We start from the raw sequence: 19,176 nt of genomic DNA on the forward strand, positions 1-19,176 counted from the left end.
TCTTAGACAAGTTATAACCTTGTTTAGGCTGTTTCTGGATGTGCAGGGAACCTGCTTAAATGTTTGGGAATTTAGTGGAAAGACATGCGATTCATCCTACTCTAAGAAGGCCATGCAGGGGAGGAAAAAGCCATAAGCCAGCTGCAGCTCAACTCAACCCTGATCAGTACCCATCCTTCTCCCAAGAGGAGGCAAGGAAAAGAAGAAAGCAGACATAAGAGGTAAACAGGAGTGACCTATAATTGGTAAAGAAGCCTCAGACAAACTGAAAATGGCCTGGTTCCAGCATTCTGTCCCCAAATACTGTAAGCCAGATACAGAAAGCATGCAAAAGTGACTGTCACACATATATAGGTGTAGACAGAGCATCACCAGGCAAAAAAGGGGGCTAATACTGCAGAGAGGGCCCCAAAGTGCGGCTTGAGGAATACGAGAGTCATCCCAAGACCCTCACTTAGCTGCCATGGGATTAGCAAACACTTGAAGCTTTGCTTCATTCAGTCTCCTGAAGGAAAAAAAAAAATGTCATAGGGAAGACTTACTAACGCGTATGGCAAACACTATTAGCAAGAATGCAGTCTTTCCCCCAGGCTGCAGAACTCCATGTCCTTCAGCTAAACTCTGAAAACAACAGGTATTTTATATATATATATATATATATGCATACACACACACATATATATATGTATGCACATACACAGATATATTTAAATGAAGGCATACACACTGTGCTAAAATACAAACAACAGAAATCCCAGGTCATATATAAAAAGACTAAATATAACATATAACACAGGCCTAGAGCCAGCTCATGGTTGGGAGCTGGGGAAGGGGGTAGTATCATCAGGAGACTATGTACACAATTTGTGGTGGGCAGGGAAGGCATCAGTGTAAACAACTCGGACTCACTCCACAATACTGGCCCACAGGAAAGTGTGATGTATCTCGTACAAAAATAGACTCCCATCTTGCTTTTTGTACACCACCATACTGGGTAGGCACCCAGGACCATCGATTTGTCTTGATGAAAAAGGACCACACTAGGTTACTGCTAAAGACCCCAGCCCTAGGAACTCACATGCTACTTGTCCTCCCTTTCAAGCTCTTGAGCATTTTCTCACCCCAAACCCAGAGCCTGAGGCATGTCTAGATCACCCACACTGAAATGACTAACTTGCAAGTCTTCCTGGCAAGCAAGATCTTTCTGCATCTGTCCCTTTCTGACCCAAAGATACATGAAAACTTACTTCTGTAAATGTTTGGCACCTAAGTAACATGATGGTGTGGATTATTACCATAATGACACAGGGAAACCCAGGAACAAGACATGCAGGGTGAGGGCAAGGGGCACTGAGCTGCTCTAGCATTTCAAAAACAAAACTGTGGCTTCCCATGCATTTACAGGGGTGGGAGAAGGGATGTGCAGAATTAATAACTTTACTGGCTCCTCGGCAGCAAATACATTCAAAACTGAAGGTGCCTTAAAGGCCTCACTATACCCTAATCATGAGTCTGGTCATTCCTCTGGAGGAGCTCAGTGCAGTTAACAACTAGAAAATCTGTCCCAGTTGAATCTGCCGCACCAAGAATCCTTTTGAAGAAGCTTGGCAAAGTATTTTTTCTTTTGAGCAGAGGTACAGCACATCCATGGGAAGGCCATGTGGAAGGATGCTCTCCAGCCCAGTGAAATAATCCAATAGCACTATTATCTCAGTCTGGTTCTTTTCCTGCTGGCCACCCTCACTGTACAGGAACAGCCGAACAGCATCAGGGTCAGTCATCAATGGTGGGCAACCAGAAGGCCTGGAAAAAGAACAAGACAAGTCAACTTTAGCCAAGCCTCTCTCTTAACTGCTGAGAATTCTTTACCCCTTCTCACAACATCAGGTTGCCCAACCCCAATGGTGGAACAATTATAGCTGGTGGCCCTCCCTGCCAACCAACCAACAGACTGCCTGACTCAGGTAATCTATAGAGAAACACTGCTTCATGTGAAAGCAAACTAGTTGTTTCCCTCCAACACTGTCTACTTTCTACCACAGGGCCCAGTGGTAAAGGAAAAAAAGGAGTGCTGTCCAGGAGCTGGGGGTGTGCGTAACTTGGCCTCAATACTAATACACCAGGGGACCTCAAACAGGCCCTCACCTTCCTAAGCTGTAAAAAAATGAAAGGAATTTGGACTGAATGGTTTTGCTGCATTTTTTTTCTGACACTTTTCTTAGTTAGAGGTACAGGGGGAAGGGAAGGTGCGTTTTGGGTAGGCTAGTTGTAAAGTGCCTCAACTCCAAATACCCATGTAGGTTTAGAAGATGCCAAGAGGAAACTGGAAGCTGAGACTCATGATGCTTTGTTCTCCTAGTGCTATCTAAGAAAGAGACCAGGTCTGGAGAAAATTCTAAGCAGTGAGTTATGATCAACCATAATAAATTCTGAGGAATTCAGCACAAACTGACAAAATGGAAAACTGAAAGGTTGCAGCCACAAACAGCTTACTCAAAGTATTTTAAGAAGCCAAAAAGCTGTCAACTGTAGACCATACAGTTTGAGCATAAAACCAGAAGCCAGAGCTAAAATTGGCCTATGATCTCCCAGGAGTTCAGAGGTGATCTCAGATCTAAGAGTAAAAGTGAAAGGCCAGCCCAACCAAAGATCAGAGAATAAGAGGTGAAACATTGAAGCACCCAGTTGAGAAACATGAAGTTGGGTGCTTATGACGTACCTATTTAGAACACAGCTTGCCGTGCTCATTGAAATACCCACTACCCAAATGAAGGACATCTCCCATTGTTCACATACCATGTTGGAACATGCACTGGCAAAGGTCATGAACTTGGGGTTGAACTGTAAACAGGTAATGGGGCCTGTATGTTTGCCATCCAACACAGCTACTTTTATACCACTCTCTCCGTTCCAGACATGGATCTTGCCATCCTCTGAACCTGAAGAGAATGATCAAGGAACACACAACAGCTCAAGAACACAATATAATGACAAGAGGGAAAAAGACAAAGAAAGACTGACATCTGGAAAGAGGCTATGTTTCAGAACCCAGTCCTTAGCAGAAATTGAGAGGAAGGAAAGGTAGTGAAAAAAAGACACTTTGGGGAATGATCTTGACCCTAGTTATTTGTTCCTGGACGAGTAACTTCCCCTCTGACTTCAGTTTTCTCATTGAAAATGAGGGCTGAATATCATTACACTACCAACATGTAGCCTTCAAGATGACAGAAAGCAGGATATCAGGAAGTTAGTATTAGTAGTAAGATAGTGCTCATAGAGTTTTAACTCTAAAGCTAGTCCAGGAAAGACCAACATTAATGCCAGTTCCCAGTGAAGAACTAAAAAGTCACAATAGTTTAGACACTGTACTTTTAGCATACTGTGCAACACAGAAATCTAAGAATTTCTAACAAAAGGATAGTAAATAATAGCTTAGTTAAAACTAACAAAAATAGACCCAGCTGGTGTGGCTCAGTGGATTGAGTGCCAGCCTGTGACTCAAAAGGTTGCAGGTTCAATTCCCCATCTAGGGCACATGATGGGTTGTAGGCCAGGGTTGTAGGCCCAGTCCCTAGTAAGGAGTGCATGGGATGTTTCCAACCACACACTGATGTTTCTCTCCCTCTCTTTCTCCCTCCCTTCCCCTCTCTAAAAAATAAATAAATAATGGGGGAAGAAAAAAAAAACTAACAAAAATAATATAAATGAAATCTCAGTACCAGAAAAATAACTCCCAAGGGGGGGATAAAGGACACTTACCAATCATAATAAACTGCGAATCTGGTGTAAATGAGGCCTCCAATGTGACAGCTTTGCTGTTGGCATAACCCTAAAAAAAGGAGAACAGTTCCCTTGTCAAAGTGTCATTAACAAAAAATAACTGCCTAGAAACACTGACCCAACAGACTCATCACCTCCATTTCCATGAAGCCCTCTCCTCATGAAGCCCTCTCCTCATGCTACCAAGGTTTTATTTTGGCAAATAGTTTGCCACCACCCTATATAATTCACTCCATACCCCCAACCAAATTCAAGAGGGCAAGAAAATATTTATGGTCAGGAATTATTTTATATCTAAAACTTGGGTCACTAGGTAAGAAAGTGAATGTCTTAGAATCCAAGAGAAATGTGTTCATGTGCAGGGAGAAAATGCAAGCCCATACCTTGATCAGTGAGTCAAGGATAACACTGCTCATCTCCACTAACCAGGTAACACAATTCTCAACACCTGAGGTAGGAACATGGAAACAGCCATGCTGAAATGCTGTCAGCTCACCCCAAACGTGTGCATCACCACTCCCTTAAATGCATCGATGAGACGGATAAAGCTGCCATTGGTGGAGATGAGGATGAGTTTGCCATCATTGCTGAATTTAAGTCCTGTCCACTCACAAGTCCGATCATACTGCATCTTAAATGTTGCAAACGGCCCCTGCAAAAGATAAACGTAGCAACCCCAGGCCCAAGGCACATCAATAATTCCTTCTACCAGAGCCAATTCTTATTCCATCCCTTTAGATTCCTTTCTCACTAGGGAAAACAGAGAATTAACTACTGACAGGACCCTTTTCAATAGCTATCATATATCTCTTCTGCACCCTTCAAAACTTCCATAATATCAAGATAGCTTAAAAATTCAAAAATTCACCTTATCAAAAGAGCGAAGGTCATAAAGTTTGACCATTTCAGAATTGACACCTGCAGCAAAAATTAACCCTTCTGGATCAAAAGAACAAACCGGTTTGCCTTGTAGATGCATGAGGCCCTAAGGAAAAAGAAGTAAGAAAAAAAGTTAACGAACCTAGGATTCTACACCTACAAAATTTACTTTTCCCAGAGAAAACTAAGGGACACAGACACCAGCCTACATACAAGACTGAAAAAGTAAAACTAAAATGAGGCTTTTAAAAACATCTCCTTACAACTGATTTCAGATCAACCCCAACTGTGTAATTTTATACATAATGAATTCTAATTAAAAAAATCCCTTGAGCCTAAAAGGCTCTCAGAAAACTGTTTTTTATACCAATAAGCCACAGAGCAAAATGCAACATGCAATGGATTAAGGGCATTTGCTTAATTACCAGCTACCTACCAGGAAATCTGATTTTCTCCAAAGTTTTAAAAGACTGGGATTCCAGAATGGAACCACTGCTTTTCCCCTTCCTTGAGAGGGAACTGATGATAGTGCCTATCATAGAAAACACTGTGTAACTGTGAGGTGCCATTACCTGGCAGTTAGGAGACCGGAGATCCCAGAGTCGAATGGTCTTATCAAGAGACCCAGAAATGAAAGTGTCATCCACAGGTGACATGGACAAGGCCACCACCCTGAAATGCAGAGATAAATAGGAGTTGAAGCAAAATATTTGCAAAAACTGGATGCGGCCCTGGCCAGGGGGATCAGTTGATTGGAGCACTGTCCCCTGCACCAAAAGGTTGCAGGTCTCACCTGTGGTCAGGGCACATACCTAGGATACGGGTTCAATCCCTCATTGGGGCATGTATAGGAGGCAACCAATTGATATTTCTCTCTATCTCCCTTTCCTCTCTCTAAAATCAATGAACATATCCTTGGGCAAGGATTAAAGAAAAACTGATGTGAACTCTAAACCACTCTACCAACCTACCTATACCTGTTCTCCCCAAACTTCCACTTTAAGGAATACACTACATAAACAATCAGGAATAATCAAAGGCAACTAGTATAATGGAAAAAAGCAACTTAAAGCTATAGCACAAAGATATATGATTCCAATACAAATCAAACCACAGTGAGATACCACTTTACAACATTAGCATAGCTATAATCTAAAAGAGAGATGAGAGAGACGACAAGTGTTGGTAAGGATGTGGAAAAGTTGGAACCTTCACACATTGCTGGTGGGAATGTAAAATGGCATAATTCCTTTGGAACAGTTTCACAGTTCCTAAAAAAATTAGAGGAATTTAATACAATAAAAATAAAAATATATGTCCACACAAAAAAAACTACACATATACTAATAGCCACATTATTCATAATAGCCAAAAACTGGAAACCCAAATGTCCATCGACTAATGAATGGATGGATATGCAAAATGTGTGTATCCCATACAGTGCCATATCATTCAGAATTAAAAAATGAAGTATTGATTCACATTACAATATGTATGAACTCCAGAAATGTAGTGTCAAACACAAAAGCCCACACATTGTCTGATTCCATTTATACAAAATGCCTGTAACAGGTAAAGCTATAGAGACAAAGTCCATTAGTGGTTGCCAGAGACTGGAAATTGACTGCTAATGGATAAAAGATTTCTCTTTGGGGTGATGAAAATGTTCTAGAATGACACAGTGGTGATGGTTGCCCAACTCTGTAAATAATAAAAACCACGGAACAGTATACTTTAAAAGGGTACTGACCCTGCTGGTACTCACCTATATGTAATTTTTTTTAAAGCATGATAACTTAACTACAGGTTTGTGGACTAAATATTCTAAACCTGAGCGGCATCAGCATCACCTGGAGGATGGATTAGAACAAAGATTGCTGGGATCCTCTACCAGAACTAGTCCAATAGGGCACAGGTGGCAAATACAAGGCCCGAGGGCTGAATCCGGCCCTCCACCTTGGTATTCTACCTGGTGGCAGAGCTGAGCCTTTGCTTAACTGTCAAGGAGTAGTTACATTTATACAGTCCTAAAATTACATTCGGGCCTTTGAAGGCAACTTCAAGGCCGATGTGGCCCCCAGTGAAAATGAGTTTGACACCCCTGCAATAGGGTCTGTATTTCTAACAAGCTCTAGGTGATGGCAAAAACTGCTGGTTTGGGCACTAAAATTACAAAACCACAGGCATATGCTAACAGCAACTATATTTCTGACACGGGTCCCTTTTATGGTTTTACCATTAAGAATCACTCACATAAAAACATTTCTTCCAAGTGCTCATCCTGAGCTCTCTTGTTCCCTCTGCCGATGTCCTCACTCTGCTATGCCCTGCTCTGAAGACACCCTCCACCACTCCAGCACTGGCCTACAGAGAGGGACCACAGAGCACACTATGGTCCCAACCATGAGGTCCTTGAAGAGCGAGGTACAAACCTATACAATGTCTGTGACTCTACAGTACCACCTATGGAGAAAGCCCTTATGAAATGGATATTCGGATGGCTCTTCCTTCTGGGTGTTATGAGTAAGTAGTTCCACATTCTGGCTTGGTGACAAAACATTTCACAGATATGGCAGCTGGTATCACAGATCAAGATTATAGAGGAGCCCTGGCCAGGCAGCTCAGCTAGTTAGAGGATCATCCCACAATGCCAAGGTTGTGAGTTCAATCTCCATTCAGGGGACATACAACAAGCAACCAATGAATCCATACACATAAATAAGTGGAACAACGAAGTGATGTCTCTCTATATATAAAATAAATATTTTTTAAAAAAACATTGAAGAGGAAATGTACGTGTTGTACTGTTTCACTTTGACAAAAAAAGTTTGAAGTAAAAAAAGTGACTGAATTGCAAAACTCATTTGTGAATAGATTTTTGTTTTAAAATTTAGAAACAGAGGAAGTTCAAGTTTTGCATGGTACTGAAACAGGTTCAGGAGGTTTTGGTTCCACTAGAAAGAATTAAATCTATGCTATGAATAGAGAATCAGAAAATTTACTTTTCCTCAAATTTACTTTATTTTTTTCTTTAAAGAATTCTTTCCAAAAAAATAATAATTCTTCCCATATAACTCAACTAATATTTACACTAGCTCCCCAACCTAAAAATTTAAAATATACTGTAAGCCAAAACTTCCTGGGAATGCTGAGGTAATATTAAAACACAGTGAGCAAAATGCTCATGTAATGCTCACAGTGAGCAAAATTACACATGTAATTTTATGCCATGTTATTCAGGTCAATAATTCAAGGTAAGTCTATCTTGGCACACGATTCTACACTGAAAGGAACAGGGAATACAAGGAGAAATAATACCTCAACTCTGTGGAGGCTTAACTATCTAGTCCAGACAACTCCAAAACAGGGGCAGAGGCAGCTTTCTGGAAAAAAGCAGTGCCTGTGGTAACCAGGGTTTCAATGGGAGATGCTTTTCCAGAAGATGCCAACTAGGGAAGCATGAGGCACATGTTCAGTTCACCTCAACTGAGAGATAATGCTGGGAAACAGGTCAGAACCAGAGAGAGGAGAACTGGACTCCAAGGGAAAGGAACAGGCAGATGTGGAGAACCCAAGGTTTCCTGAGGGAGCTGTGAAGTAGTCAAAACTGTAATACAGAGTGATGAAGCAGGAAGATGGGGGATGGGGAGGTAAATTAGGATGGCAATAATTCACCCTGACAGGGCACACGCCAGGACAGACCCAAAGAAAGGAGTTGGGAAAAGAATGACACAGGAGGCTAAAGCTCAGTAGAATCAATAGGATTTAACGTCTCACTGGATGTGAAAGGAAGGGAAAGGGAGTGAAGAGACAGAGGCTGTGAGTCCAGAGAACTGAAAGGCACAGAGATGAAGAAACATCAGGTAGACAGGATATAGCCCAAGGAATAGAACAATGTTGGATGGAGTATTAGACCTGTCAGGTGGGGGCATAGAAGACACATCTGTGTAGATTGTGTATAAAATCTGTAAGTGGATGTTAAGTCTGGAAATCATGACAAACATGAGCTAAAAATACTGATTTGGGAAGCCACCTGAATGAATGAAATCAGTGGCATAATTTGTAAAAACACCAAGAAGGGGAAAAGGCTAGAACAAAACCTTCTTTATTTCAGAGTCAAAAGGAGAGCAAGAAGCCAAGAATAGCAAGAATAGAACCAAGATGGGAAAAGTCAGCTGCCAAAGGGGAAAAAAATGTTTTACTGAGAGGATGAGCACCCCCTAAAAAAGGAAAAAAAGGAAAAGGAAGCAAAACAACTCGAAAAAAGCCCCAGAAATGACTTTGGAACTAGACTGAGAGCAATTTAAACAGTGAATAACTGTGAAAAGGTAAAGATCCAGAGGGGAGAGGGGAGAGAATCACAGGGGAAAAGGGGAAGGACTCACATGAACAAATATAAAGGACACGTGGACAATAACTAAGGTGGGGGGCGGAAATGGGAGGGAGGTGGGGAGCACTGGGGGGGGCAGAGCTGGGAATATAAGACAGAAAACTGTACTTGAACAAGAATTAAATAAAAATAAATTTTTTTTAAAAAGGTAAAGATGGGAGTATTGAGATTATTCGTGTTTGACAGTAAAAAAAGAGTGGGTGATAGGCTCAAGAAATAGATTTAAGATGAGGAAGACCAAATAAGTTTATAGACAGCAAGGAAAAGTCCAGTTGACATGAAAGCAAATAGAAAGGTTGGTTCCGTCAAGGAAGTAAGGTTATTTCTTTCTCAAGAAAAGGGTTCCAAGGAAGAGAGGAATTTAGGTGGAAGACAGGAATATTGGTGGAAGAGAATTTGTAAAGAACTCATTTGGATGGCCTTGATTTTGTCAAAAAAAAAAGAGTTGCTGGTTTGATTCCCAGTGAGGGCACATGTCTGAGTTGCAGGCCAGGTCCCCAGTGTAGGGTACACAAGAGTCAACCACACATTGATGTTTCTCTCCCTCTTTCTCCCTCTTTTCCCTTCTCTATAAAATAAATAAAATAAGATCTTTAAAAAAGAGAGAGAGAGAGGTAACGTCATCTACTAAGAATCAGGAGGTCAAGAGGTTGGATAATTGGGAAGACTAGCACGAATTTTGACTGCAATCAACTCAAGTATAAACAGTATATTTGTGAACATTAATTTGATTACAAGCAAGCAAAAAACATCTACCTGTCACATGCCATTCTTTGTCTGAAAATACAGTAACCAAGAGCTGCCACCTCTTACCTTTAGCAACATAGAAAGACCCTGACCAATTAGAAATACAGCCTGGCTCTCAGTCCACCTCCTGTCAGGGTTCTCTACCACTCCAAGCCTTACTTGGTTTCTGTACATTTGCAAATAAAAGCAGGAAGATATACCCCCCTCCCAGTGATTAATATATCATCCAAGGGAAAAAGTGTTTAACTTTCAAACAAAACTGGAAAAACTACAGAGAAAAAATAATGTGGAAATTGGGGTAGGAGACAGAGAGAAGCAACCCTACATTACAAAATAGAATAAGGAAAAAAGCTTCTTGATTTTCAAAAGTCACAAAGGACAATCATTCACTTTTTTGCATCATCATTATGATCCTCACATAGAAAAAATTAAATCTATGCTACGAATAGAGAATGAGAAAATTTACTTTTTTGCACAGAGCAGGAACATGATGAAATGGGGGCCACCTATACCAGACGACCTCATGTATGTAACGAGAGCCTTTCATTAGGAGACATCTGATATTTAGGGTTCCTAAATGCTAACTGCATTTGTTTACTACATAGGTTTCCACTGAATATCTTAAATCAACCTTTTTTCCTAATTATGTTTTAATTGTGGTTTCAGTTTATGTATGAAGTCCTACCCCTGCCTCTACAACCGGTTAATCAAGAGCTGACTGGGTGGGGGTTAACAAAAGACTAAGAGGAATGCCAAACAGCAGTGAGGAATGCTTTAGTTCGCTGATAAAATCTCTCCATTCTTCTATTGTCTGGAACCTTGGGGATAAAAGAACTATCTACTTCTGTAACACTTGTGTCTTACCTTTTGCTATGTCCAGGAAAATATCTGATGTATTTGTTGTCATGCAAGGACAGGTAACGAATAGTATCTGTAAGAAGACAAATAAGGCATGATGATACCCCACTCTTTTCAAAGAAATTTACTTTGCATTTTCATCTTGAAAAGATAAGGTGAAAGAATTCATTGCTGTCCATAACCCAAGCAAAGTGTGAATAAATAGTGAATGATTCCTTCCACAGGTGAAGAGAGGGTACTACAAATGTGACATAATTCAAAAGCAGAGTTCTTAAGTTGACAGCCTATAGACCAATAACCTCACCTGAATGTTAACGGGATACACAATTTACACTAAAACTAAACAAAATGGAAAGAGAATATTCTTCTTCCTTTCTAACTAATCAACTACCCACTGGTCCCTTGTGCATCAGAGCAGTAAATTACAAAATAAAGTGGCCAAAAGAAGTAGGAAAATTTGGGTTTAAAAGATCTCAACAACTCAGGCTGGAATGGCTCAGTTGAAGAACTAAAGGGTCACAGGTTCAATTCCCAGTCAGGGCATATGCCTGGGTTGTAAGCCAGGTCCCCAATAGGGGGCGCGCAAGAGGCAAGCACACATTGATGTTTTTCTCCCACTCTTTCTCCTTCCCTTCCCCCTCTCTAAAAATAAATAAATAAAATATTTTTTAAAAAAAAATCTCAAGAGATTTCAAAACAAAACTCATGAACTATACCAACAATCATAACAGTGACATTTTGACTATATCAAGAAAAGGAATAATTGTAGAAATTTGTGCTTGGGTAAAACAGGAGTCTCTTAAAAACCAAATGATTCCATCTAAAAAAAATAAACAAAAAATACTGGTGTGAAGGAAATGAAATGCCATAAAGAACAGAAGTAGAAAGTACAATGCCCCAAAAAACACTATGAACAAGGAACAACTGTTGAGAAAGGGGTAATAGGAAATGTTGACAAAACACAAAACGGAAAGCATAAAGAACATTCTGGAGGCAAAAAGAACATAAGAACAAAGAAACTGAAGCACCAAGTCACCCCAGTACTTTACTTTCTAATGAGAGGGCATTTAACCTGGGAGAAAGTTGTTCCAAAACTGAACTCTACATAGATTTCCTTGAATACATCTTCAGAGTTCTCAAATGACAACTACGAAGTCTTTCTAGTTGTTGCATTGCTAAGAGCTACTCACCTGCCCTAAGCAGCAAAAAGGCTTCCTCCCCATTACCTGGTTTCCCAGAGATGAGCAGGGCGTCGCCATCCTCTCCGCCCCACTCAGTAGCTGGCGCGCTGTTCCTGGCAAGGCAGTGGCCTGTACAGTTATCTCCTGTACCGGGTGGTATCATAGACCCTCAAACTGTACAAACTACTACCTCAGCCTGGAATCAGGCAAAAGGAAACGAAGCGTTGGAAGAACTCTTCAGGATGCACTCGAGGCAGGAAAGGCAACATCCTCACAGCAGAGGCCTGGCAGCAAAGCTGCAAGTGCCACACAATTGCCTCTTCTTGAACTATATTTGGACAATCCTCAATCACCCAATAAACACCCCAACAAAAGAAATATACCAGTCATGCAGATGCTCAAACAGATATGGTTCCTCAGGAACCTAGCGTTTTATGTTCTTGTCCAAAAGCATCAAATGCATGGTAACTTAGAAAACCACTTTTGAAACAGAGGCATGAAAAGTAGAATTAATATACTTACTCAAAGTCAAGTGCAGGCAGAAAAGTCACATTAAAAAAAAATTTCTGCCCATCGGCTGAGCCAGGCATAGCCAAAATAGCAGTCTAAACAATCTTTGTTGAATGACATTAGGAAAATCTTACCACAAAAAAGTGAAACAATCAATAAATCAGTGAGATTAAGTTAAATTTTTTAAAAAAGGAGTTCTAAGCCCTGGCTGGTGTAGCTCAGTGGATTGAGCGTGGGCCTGCGAACCAGAGTATCGCAGTTCGATTCCCAGTCAGGGCACATGCCTGGGTTGCAGGCCAGTTCCCGGTTCCCAGCAGGGGACGCATGAGAGGCAACCATACATTGATGTTTCTCTCTCTCTCTCCTTCCCTTCCCCTCTAAGATAAATAAATAAAATCTTTTAAAATAAATAAATAATAAAAAAGGAGTTCTAACATGAAAATAAGTGTGATTGTTTTATCCCAGGTGAAATGCAGGTTAAAAACAGAGACCATTTATTAGAGAAAGAAATTCACAAGTTTAATTTCTAAAAATAACTCTTTACTCTTCAAAAACATCAGCTTTACTTAAAAGGAAAAAGAAAAAAGGATAAAATTCAGATTAAAAAATGCCCCCATAATCAAAGAGAACCAAGGTTAGTACACTGTCCTTTATGACACAGATCATAAAAGATTGCCATACACCAAAACTCTTCTAACACACCCTAAACTATCACAGCTCAAGTATCTGTGAAAACTTTTCTCAAACCTCAATATTTTGAACAGGAGATACTACTGTTTACCTCTTGCTGCGCGTCAAGTATTCTTTCCTTTTATTTGTTCTGAAAGTATTCTTTTAAGTTTCAAGAAATACAAACCAGAAATACATATTTGTTGCTTCCCATTTTCACTTTCCACTCTAAACTGAAGAAAACCTTTCATACTCAGTTTCACGTCCTTCAAAAGCATTAATGTCTTGCCTCCAGCATCTCTGCAGTCATAACAATGTTAGCATTGCTAATATCACAGGAAAATATTTAACTTAAAGTAACTATAACCAAAACAGAAGTAGTCACAAAGATTCTGTGAACTATTATTCAACGAAGGAAACCATGACTATAACTCCTAAAAAGAGGGCTTGCTTACCGTCTATTTTGTTAGAGCTGTAAACAACTGTGTTTGCTGCATGAGTGTATCTGATGAGGTCCACACCATATTTCTTACTGTACAGGGTTCTCTTTGGTCTGACAAGGAAATGGACAAAGAAAGAAAACCATCAAAATCCTCCATCAGAAAAATCTGGGATTTTCATAGAGAGAAAAGCATCTGAATAAGTGGCAAGGGTGAGGATTCTTGGTAAGCTCTAACACGGAGGAAAAAAAAAAAAACACAGAATTTCTCCCAAAAGGGAAGAACACAAATGGAATCAATTAAGTGCAACAGCCTTTAACCTCTGAACACCAAATGCCATTGTTAGGATGTAGAATAAATTTGAGGGCTCAATTCAGTCTTTACGACAATGTTCAAAAGTCAGCTTTGAGAAAAAGTACATCTATTTGAGAAGAAAGGCACACAAGTCATCACAAGGCACACAAAAACAACACAAGTCAACCTGATGACAAAGAGGGATATGAAAATACATCAAACCAGTGAGGCCAGAACTTACTGATTACCATTCCTAATACAACCTGCTGTTGCAGAAGCTATCCATTCTCCCTATCCTACAGGTCAAAAGCAATTACTGAGCCTTTTGAAAGGCAAGCCTAACTCTCCCTAGCAAAACTAGTCATTGGTTTTCTTTTTAATGTAAAATCACTTATTTCCAAGCTAGAGGACATCAATCCATTCAATGAAGTTCCTTAAATGTCTTCCTCTATAGAAGCTTGAAGATCAAGCTCAAACCTAACTCAGCAAAATCATTAACCAAAAACTTCGTAATGTTGTTCTACACCAGAGATGTCAAACTCATTTTTACCAGGAGCTACATCAGCCTCACAGTTGTCTTCAAAGAGCCAAACATAATTTCAACTCCTTAATAGTGAAGGAGTTACATTTATACAGTCCGAAAATTATCTCGGCCCTTTGAAAGCAACTGTGAAGCTGATGTGGCCCCCAGTGAATAAGACGCCCCTGTTCTACACTTACTTAGGTGTAGGCAGATTTCATAAATTCTTTACCAGTATTTGCCAAGAGTTCCAATTTATGAAGTTCACTGCATCATCAATGCAAAATCATCTTGGCACATAGATGCTAAACAATCAGATCACTCTGGTAGCTTTAAGAATTCAATCATTTGCATTTTCAGTGTTTGTTAATGTCAGTGAGGTTACGGGTTTTCCTACATAAAGCCTATTTCCAAACAAGACTTCTCATTCCAAATGCACTGGATTTTCCACATTCTTACCATTACTACTAAACAGTTCAGCTCAGAGGCTACCTAGTAGAGTCCTTTGACCAGGGTTGTGCATTGGGGTTACGTACTGTATGGTGGTAACCAGTGAGTAAGTAAATGAGTATAAGCATGTATATATGCTTCCTCTCAAATTAACTTTGTCTCTAGCAGTGAAAGAAGAAGCTTACTTATTCCAGTATTTCAGTCTAATTACAACAGAAGAACCTAAAGAGCCAATGTTAAAGTGTGTGTGGTGTGAGGAAAATTTTCAGCTCTACTTGGATATAGTCTATTTTCTCAAATTTATCAGTAACACTAACCTGGGTTTTTGTTAATAAAAAGAATCTTTTACCACATACCATTTCCTAGTTTGAAAGCAAGTTTCTAATGTATTGCGTCCATTTCAGAGGATCTTTGCAAAGCCCTAGAACATTTTTTCACAAATATTTTAATAGGCTTTTCTCCACCAACTATGATTCTGGTAATCAAGTATGAATATATAATATTCAAGCCTTTTCTTGGAATAATTTGCATCACCTACCACAGATAATATCCTTCATATTATCAAGCTAAAAAATCACTCAGTGGATGAACTCCATTATAAAGAAAGTTTAAGTGAATAGTAAACTAGAAAACATTAAGAATATTATTTTAGCCATTTTCAAACTTCCAAATCCTATCATTAGTACCAGCTAATAAAGATACTATGCCTTACAAGGAAATAACTTTTCTTCCAATATTGGTTTGACCTACACCAGTGGCAAATTTTTTCTTCACACTACCACTTTGGACCATGGACTCCTAGAGGGTAAGAGGTCATCTAACATCCAGAGAAGTGATCTGACCAATGTCACACACCTGGTAACAAGACCAAACTAGAACTAAGGTGTCCTAACTATGAAACCATTCTCCTGCCACAGATCACAACAAAACAAGATCAAAATTATCTGATAAAATAAAAACATTTAAAGCATGCCCTAAATTATCATATCAAAATTAAATTTCCTACCTTGGATAACTGTGTTCTGGTTATACTCATGTAAGAGAATGTCCTTGTGCATAAGAAAACCATGTTGTAGGGATCTATGTTTAAGGATAAAGGGGCCTGGTATCTCCAACTTTTAGAAAAAATGCGTATTTAAAAAAAATAGAACAAATGCATATGTATAAATAATGTACACAGAGAATAAGCAAATGGGGCAAAATGTAGCCAATTATTTGATCATATGGGAGTTCTTTGGAACACTAAACTTTCCTGTAAATTTATTTTTTTTGTTTTTTTAAATATATTTTATTGATTATACCATTACAGTTGTTCTATTCCCCCCCTTCATTCCCCTCCCCCCGCACCCTCCCTCCCCCCTTTCCTGTAAATTTATAATTAGGTAATGACACTACATAAGTGAATGAATGACAGTATGTCATAAAATTAACATTTTACTTTTAACAAGACAGGATTTAAAGTCACTGTCATCCCTTTCAACAAGTGGAAATTATGAGACAAACCAGGAAGAAATACTATCACAACCTTTATTTCCTTTGAATGAGGCTATACATCTCCATCCTCAGGTTCCAGGGAGAGGTTCTAATCTGTGCACAGCACTAAACATTTCATGTAAACCAGCCTCAAATTACTTCTAGTTCCAGAGCCCCACAACTGACCATCACCCAGAGCTTTACACGTCACTCTCTCTCCTAAGCTGATTAAAGTAGCCAGATGTGCAGAGCAAACCATACACTAAATGAATTAAATTGACTCAAGTAACTCAGCATTGATCCAACCAACAAATTCTCTCTTCCCCCGGGGACCACCACTACAGGCAACCCTCCCACATACTGCAGGCAGAGCCAGAGCCAGTTACATAATACTGTTTCATAGCCCCAGGGGGGAAAATGAGAACATTATGGCTCAGCCCAAAACAGAATTACTTTAGATAACTAAACTCACAAACGACTAGAACAGTTCCAAAAGAAAGTTTATAGAAGACATTGGCTTTTTTTAACGCAAAAAGGACAGTTGGAGCAGATAGAGGAAAAACCCAAAGATTCAAAAAATAAGATCTGGAACTAGGCAACAAAATGAAGTCTGAGAAAACCTAACATCTGCAAGGCAGCTTGGAAAAGGTGGCTGGAGGGAAATCAAATTTAGTGTAAACCAGTTTCTGCTCCAGAGAAACTCACAATTCAGCAAGGGTTTACAGAAAGCAAGTCTGCAGGAGGGAGGTGAAGCTGACAAGGTCCCCAGGGGAAAAGGCGAAAAATGCTATGCTTACAAGACTGCAGAGATGCAGGTGTGGTGCGTCTCCAGAGGACTTGGGACAACGTAGAAATTTCACGATCAGACTAGACTCGGAATTTTAATAATTCCAAGTAGACCAACAAGTGTAATTTTTTTAAGCATAAGAGGAAACACGAAATTGTTATACGGTGTTTTCTTTGTTCTAATGGTAGGTTCACATTCAGGTCGGGATGGGACAGCCAAATTCGTTTTCATCTGACAAAAAGGAAAAGTTTCAGAGGTTGCTAAAAAGTTCACTTATAAGTGGGGTCCGTCGCGTCTTCAGGAGTAAGAACATGATTTGGAACAGAAACGAAAGGACACGGAGCCCGAAGAAACACAACAAATAAATCCTAAGAACTGCAACCCACGCGGCCCCCCGGCAGAAAGGCCGCGGGAAGCCGAGGGACAGGGGATGGGCAGAGCGCCAGGGCTGAATCGAGGTCACCTACGACGGGGCTCGGAGAGCGGTCGGATGAGGCAGGAGAGCAGCCTCCGCGCTTCAGCGCTAGAGGCACTGCCGACAGGCACCTCGGATAGAGTACCAGGGGCGGAAAAGCTACCACCCGGGGAGGGGGTGGGCGAACCCGACGCTTAAAGGTCAAGGTCAAGGTGGGGTTGGGCAAGAGATGTATGAGCGCTCTCTGGAAAGACCGAAGACATACAAACTAGTCATGCTGTCACTGCTGTATTTTAAAAAAGAAAAGAAAAGGTCTCCGGGACGGCTTTGGAGTGGAAGCGGCCTGGGCATGAGCCAGTGCCAAAAAGGCGGGGGCAGGAGTCGAGGCGGGGAGCCGGCAGCGGGGCGAACCACGAGAGGGAGGGAGGAACTCAGATCCCGGCCCAGGGCCACCACCGCACTCACTTGCCCTCCTGGCAATCATAGAGCACGATGGAGTCGTCGTCGCTGCTTGAGATGACCGTCTCGCCGTTAGGGCTGAAGTCGAAGCAGTTAATCTTGTCCGAGTTCTCACGGAACACCTTGGCGACGCGGAAGCTCCGCAGCACGCCGTCTGTCAGCTTCATGGCGGCGGCTGCTGGAGGAGGCAGCAGCGGAGCGGGGCCGGGGCGGAGCCCCGCGACGAGCGGGCGAGCGGGCGGGCAGCCGAGGGGCCGACCCTGAAGGAGCGGGTGCCGCACTGGCGGCGAACGGGAGAGCGGCCGACAGTCGGGCCGCCTTCTCCTCTCCCGCCTCCTGTTCGTGCAACGTTCTCCTGCCTAGACTGTGAAGGCCTTGCCGACCGTTTCTCCTCAGGGTAGGATCACAAGCAACCGGCGCGGTACCGCCTCATTGTGTCCGCCATCTTGGGGCGACAGGCAGAAGCCGAAGACGAGGGACTTCACCGCGGTGCACGCCGGGAAAGGGGGCGGGGCGGGAACGGCGGAGTGAGGCCGGGAGGCGGGGCGGTAACGTCAGTACAGCTAGCGAGGAATGGAGTGGCGGGATGGCTCTCCGCCCAGCTTTTCCACCCGTTTGTGGGGCCCGGGAGAAGTGGAGTTGCCAATGGCTTTCTCCCATGGGCTGGAAGACTTCTAAGTGCCCAAGAGCTATGGGCCTTAGTTCAGGATCTTAAAACCCGCGGAGAGGGACGTAGGCGCCCCGACCGCATGCCATAGGGAAGCAGGTCCTTTGGGGTTCTGCTGTGGCCCTGGAGCCTTTCTAGGGTCAGTGAACGGATCCGGGCCCGCTTTGGCCGCTAGTCCAGGACAGAGCCAGCACAGAGTTTCAATTTATGTATTTTTCTTATTAAGGTATAACATGGAAGACTGCACAAAATTTTAGTGGATGCATATTTTTTAATTTGAGTGTACACTCTTGTGATCACGAGCCAGAACTTTAAGCCTTCTTTTAAAACTTAAGTGTATAAAAGTGCACAAAGTGAACTAATTTTGAGTGTACAGATACACAAATCTTAATAAACATTCATCTAACTTATAAAAAATACTTATAGCAGATGACATGATACTCTACGGAGAACTGTAAATATTCCACCAGTAAACTATGAAAACTGAAAAATGAATTCAGTAAAGTAGCAGGATACAAAATAAATATCCAGAAATCAGTTGCATTTTTAAACCAATAACTAACCATCAGAAAGGGAAGTTAAGGAAATAATCCCATTCATAATTCCATCAAAAATAAAAGCACCAAGGAATAAATTTAACCAAGGATGTAAAAGACC

General features: G+C 41.2%; 1 protein-coding gene across 1 annotated transcript; it reads right to left on the bottom strand.

The window, feature by feature from the left end:
- Positions 1-222: 222 nt before the first annotated feature.
- WDR82 (WD repeat domain 82) lies at positions 223-18,332 on the bottom strand. Its single transcript, XM_037055716.1, has 9 exons — positions 17,859-18,332; positions 13,470-13,567; positions 10,661-10,727; positions 5,232-5,331; positions 4,649-4,765; positions 4,277-4,432; positions 3,760-3,829; positions 2,797-2,939; positions 223-1,803 (listed from the first exon to the last, which is right to left on the bottom strand). Exons 1-9 carry the CDS (start codon positions 18,017-18,019, stop codon positions 1,774-1,776), a joined length of 942 nt encoding a protein of 313 aa, XP_036911611.1. The 5' UTR covers positions 18,020-18,332; the 3' UTR covers positions 223-1,773.
- Between the last annotated feature and the right edge of the window lie 844 nt (positions 18,333-19,176).

Source organism: Sturnira hondurensis, unplaced genomic scaffold (genome assembly GCF_014824575.4).
Source record: "Sturnira hondurensis isolate 20B ecotype Veracruz unplaced genomic scaffold, ASM1482457v3 Scaffold0008723, whole genome shotgun sequence".
Taxonomy (NCBI): domain Eukaryota; kingdom Metazoa; phylum Chordata; class Mammalia; order Chiroptera; family Phyllostomidae; genus Sturnira; species Sturnira hondurensis.

What these genes read in the sequence shown, in the direction of transcription:
- WDR82 (XM_037055716.1), bottom strand. Translation starts at nt 18,019, where the DNA reads ATGAAGCTGACAGACGGCGTGCTGCGGAGCTTCCGCGTCGCCAAGGTG. An exon ending in CAGCTCTAACAAAATAGACG is followed by an intron (nt 10,728 to 13,469) that starts GTAAGCAAGCCC and finishes GTCTTCTTACAG; the next exon opens with ATACTATTCGTTACCTGTCC. An exon ending in ACCTTCGCTCTTTTGATAAG is followed by an intron (nt 4,433 to 4,648) that starts GTGAATTTTTGA and finishes TATCTTTTGCAG; the next exon opens with GGGCCGTTTGCAACATTTAA.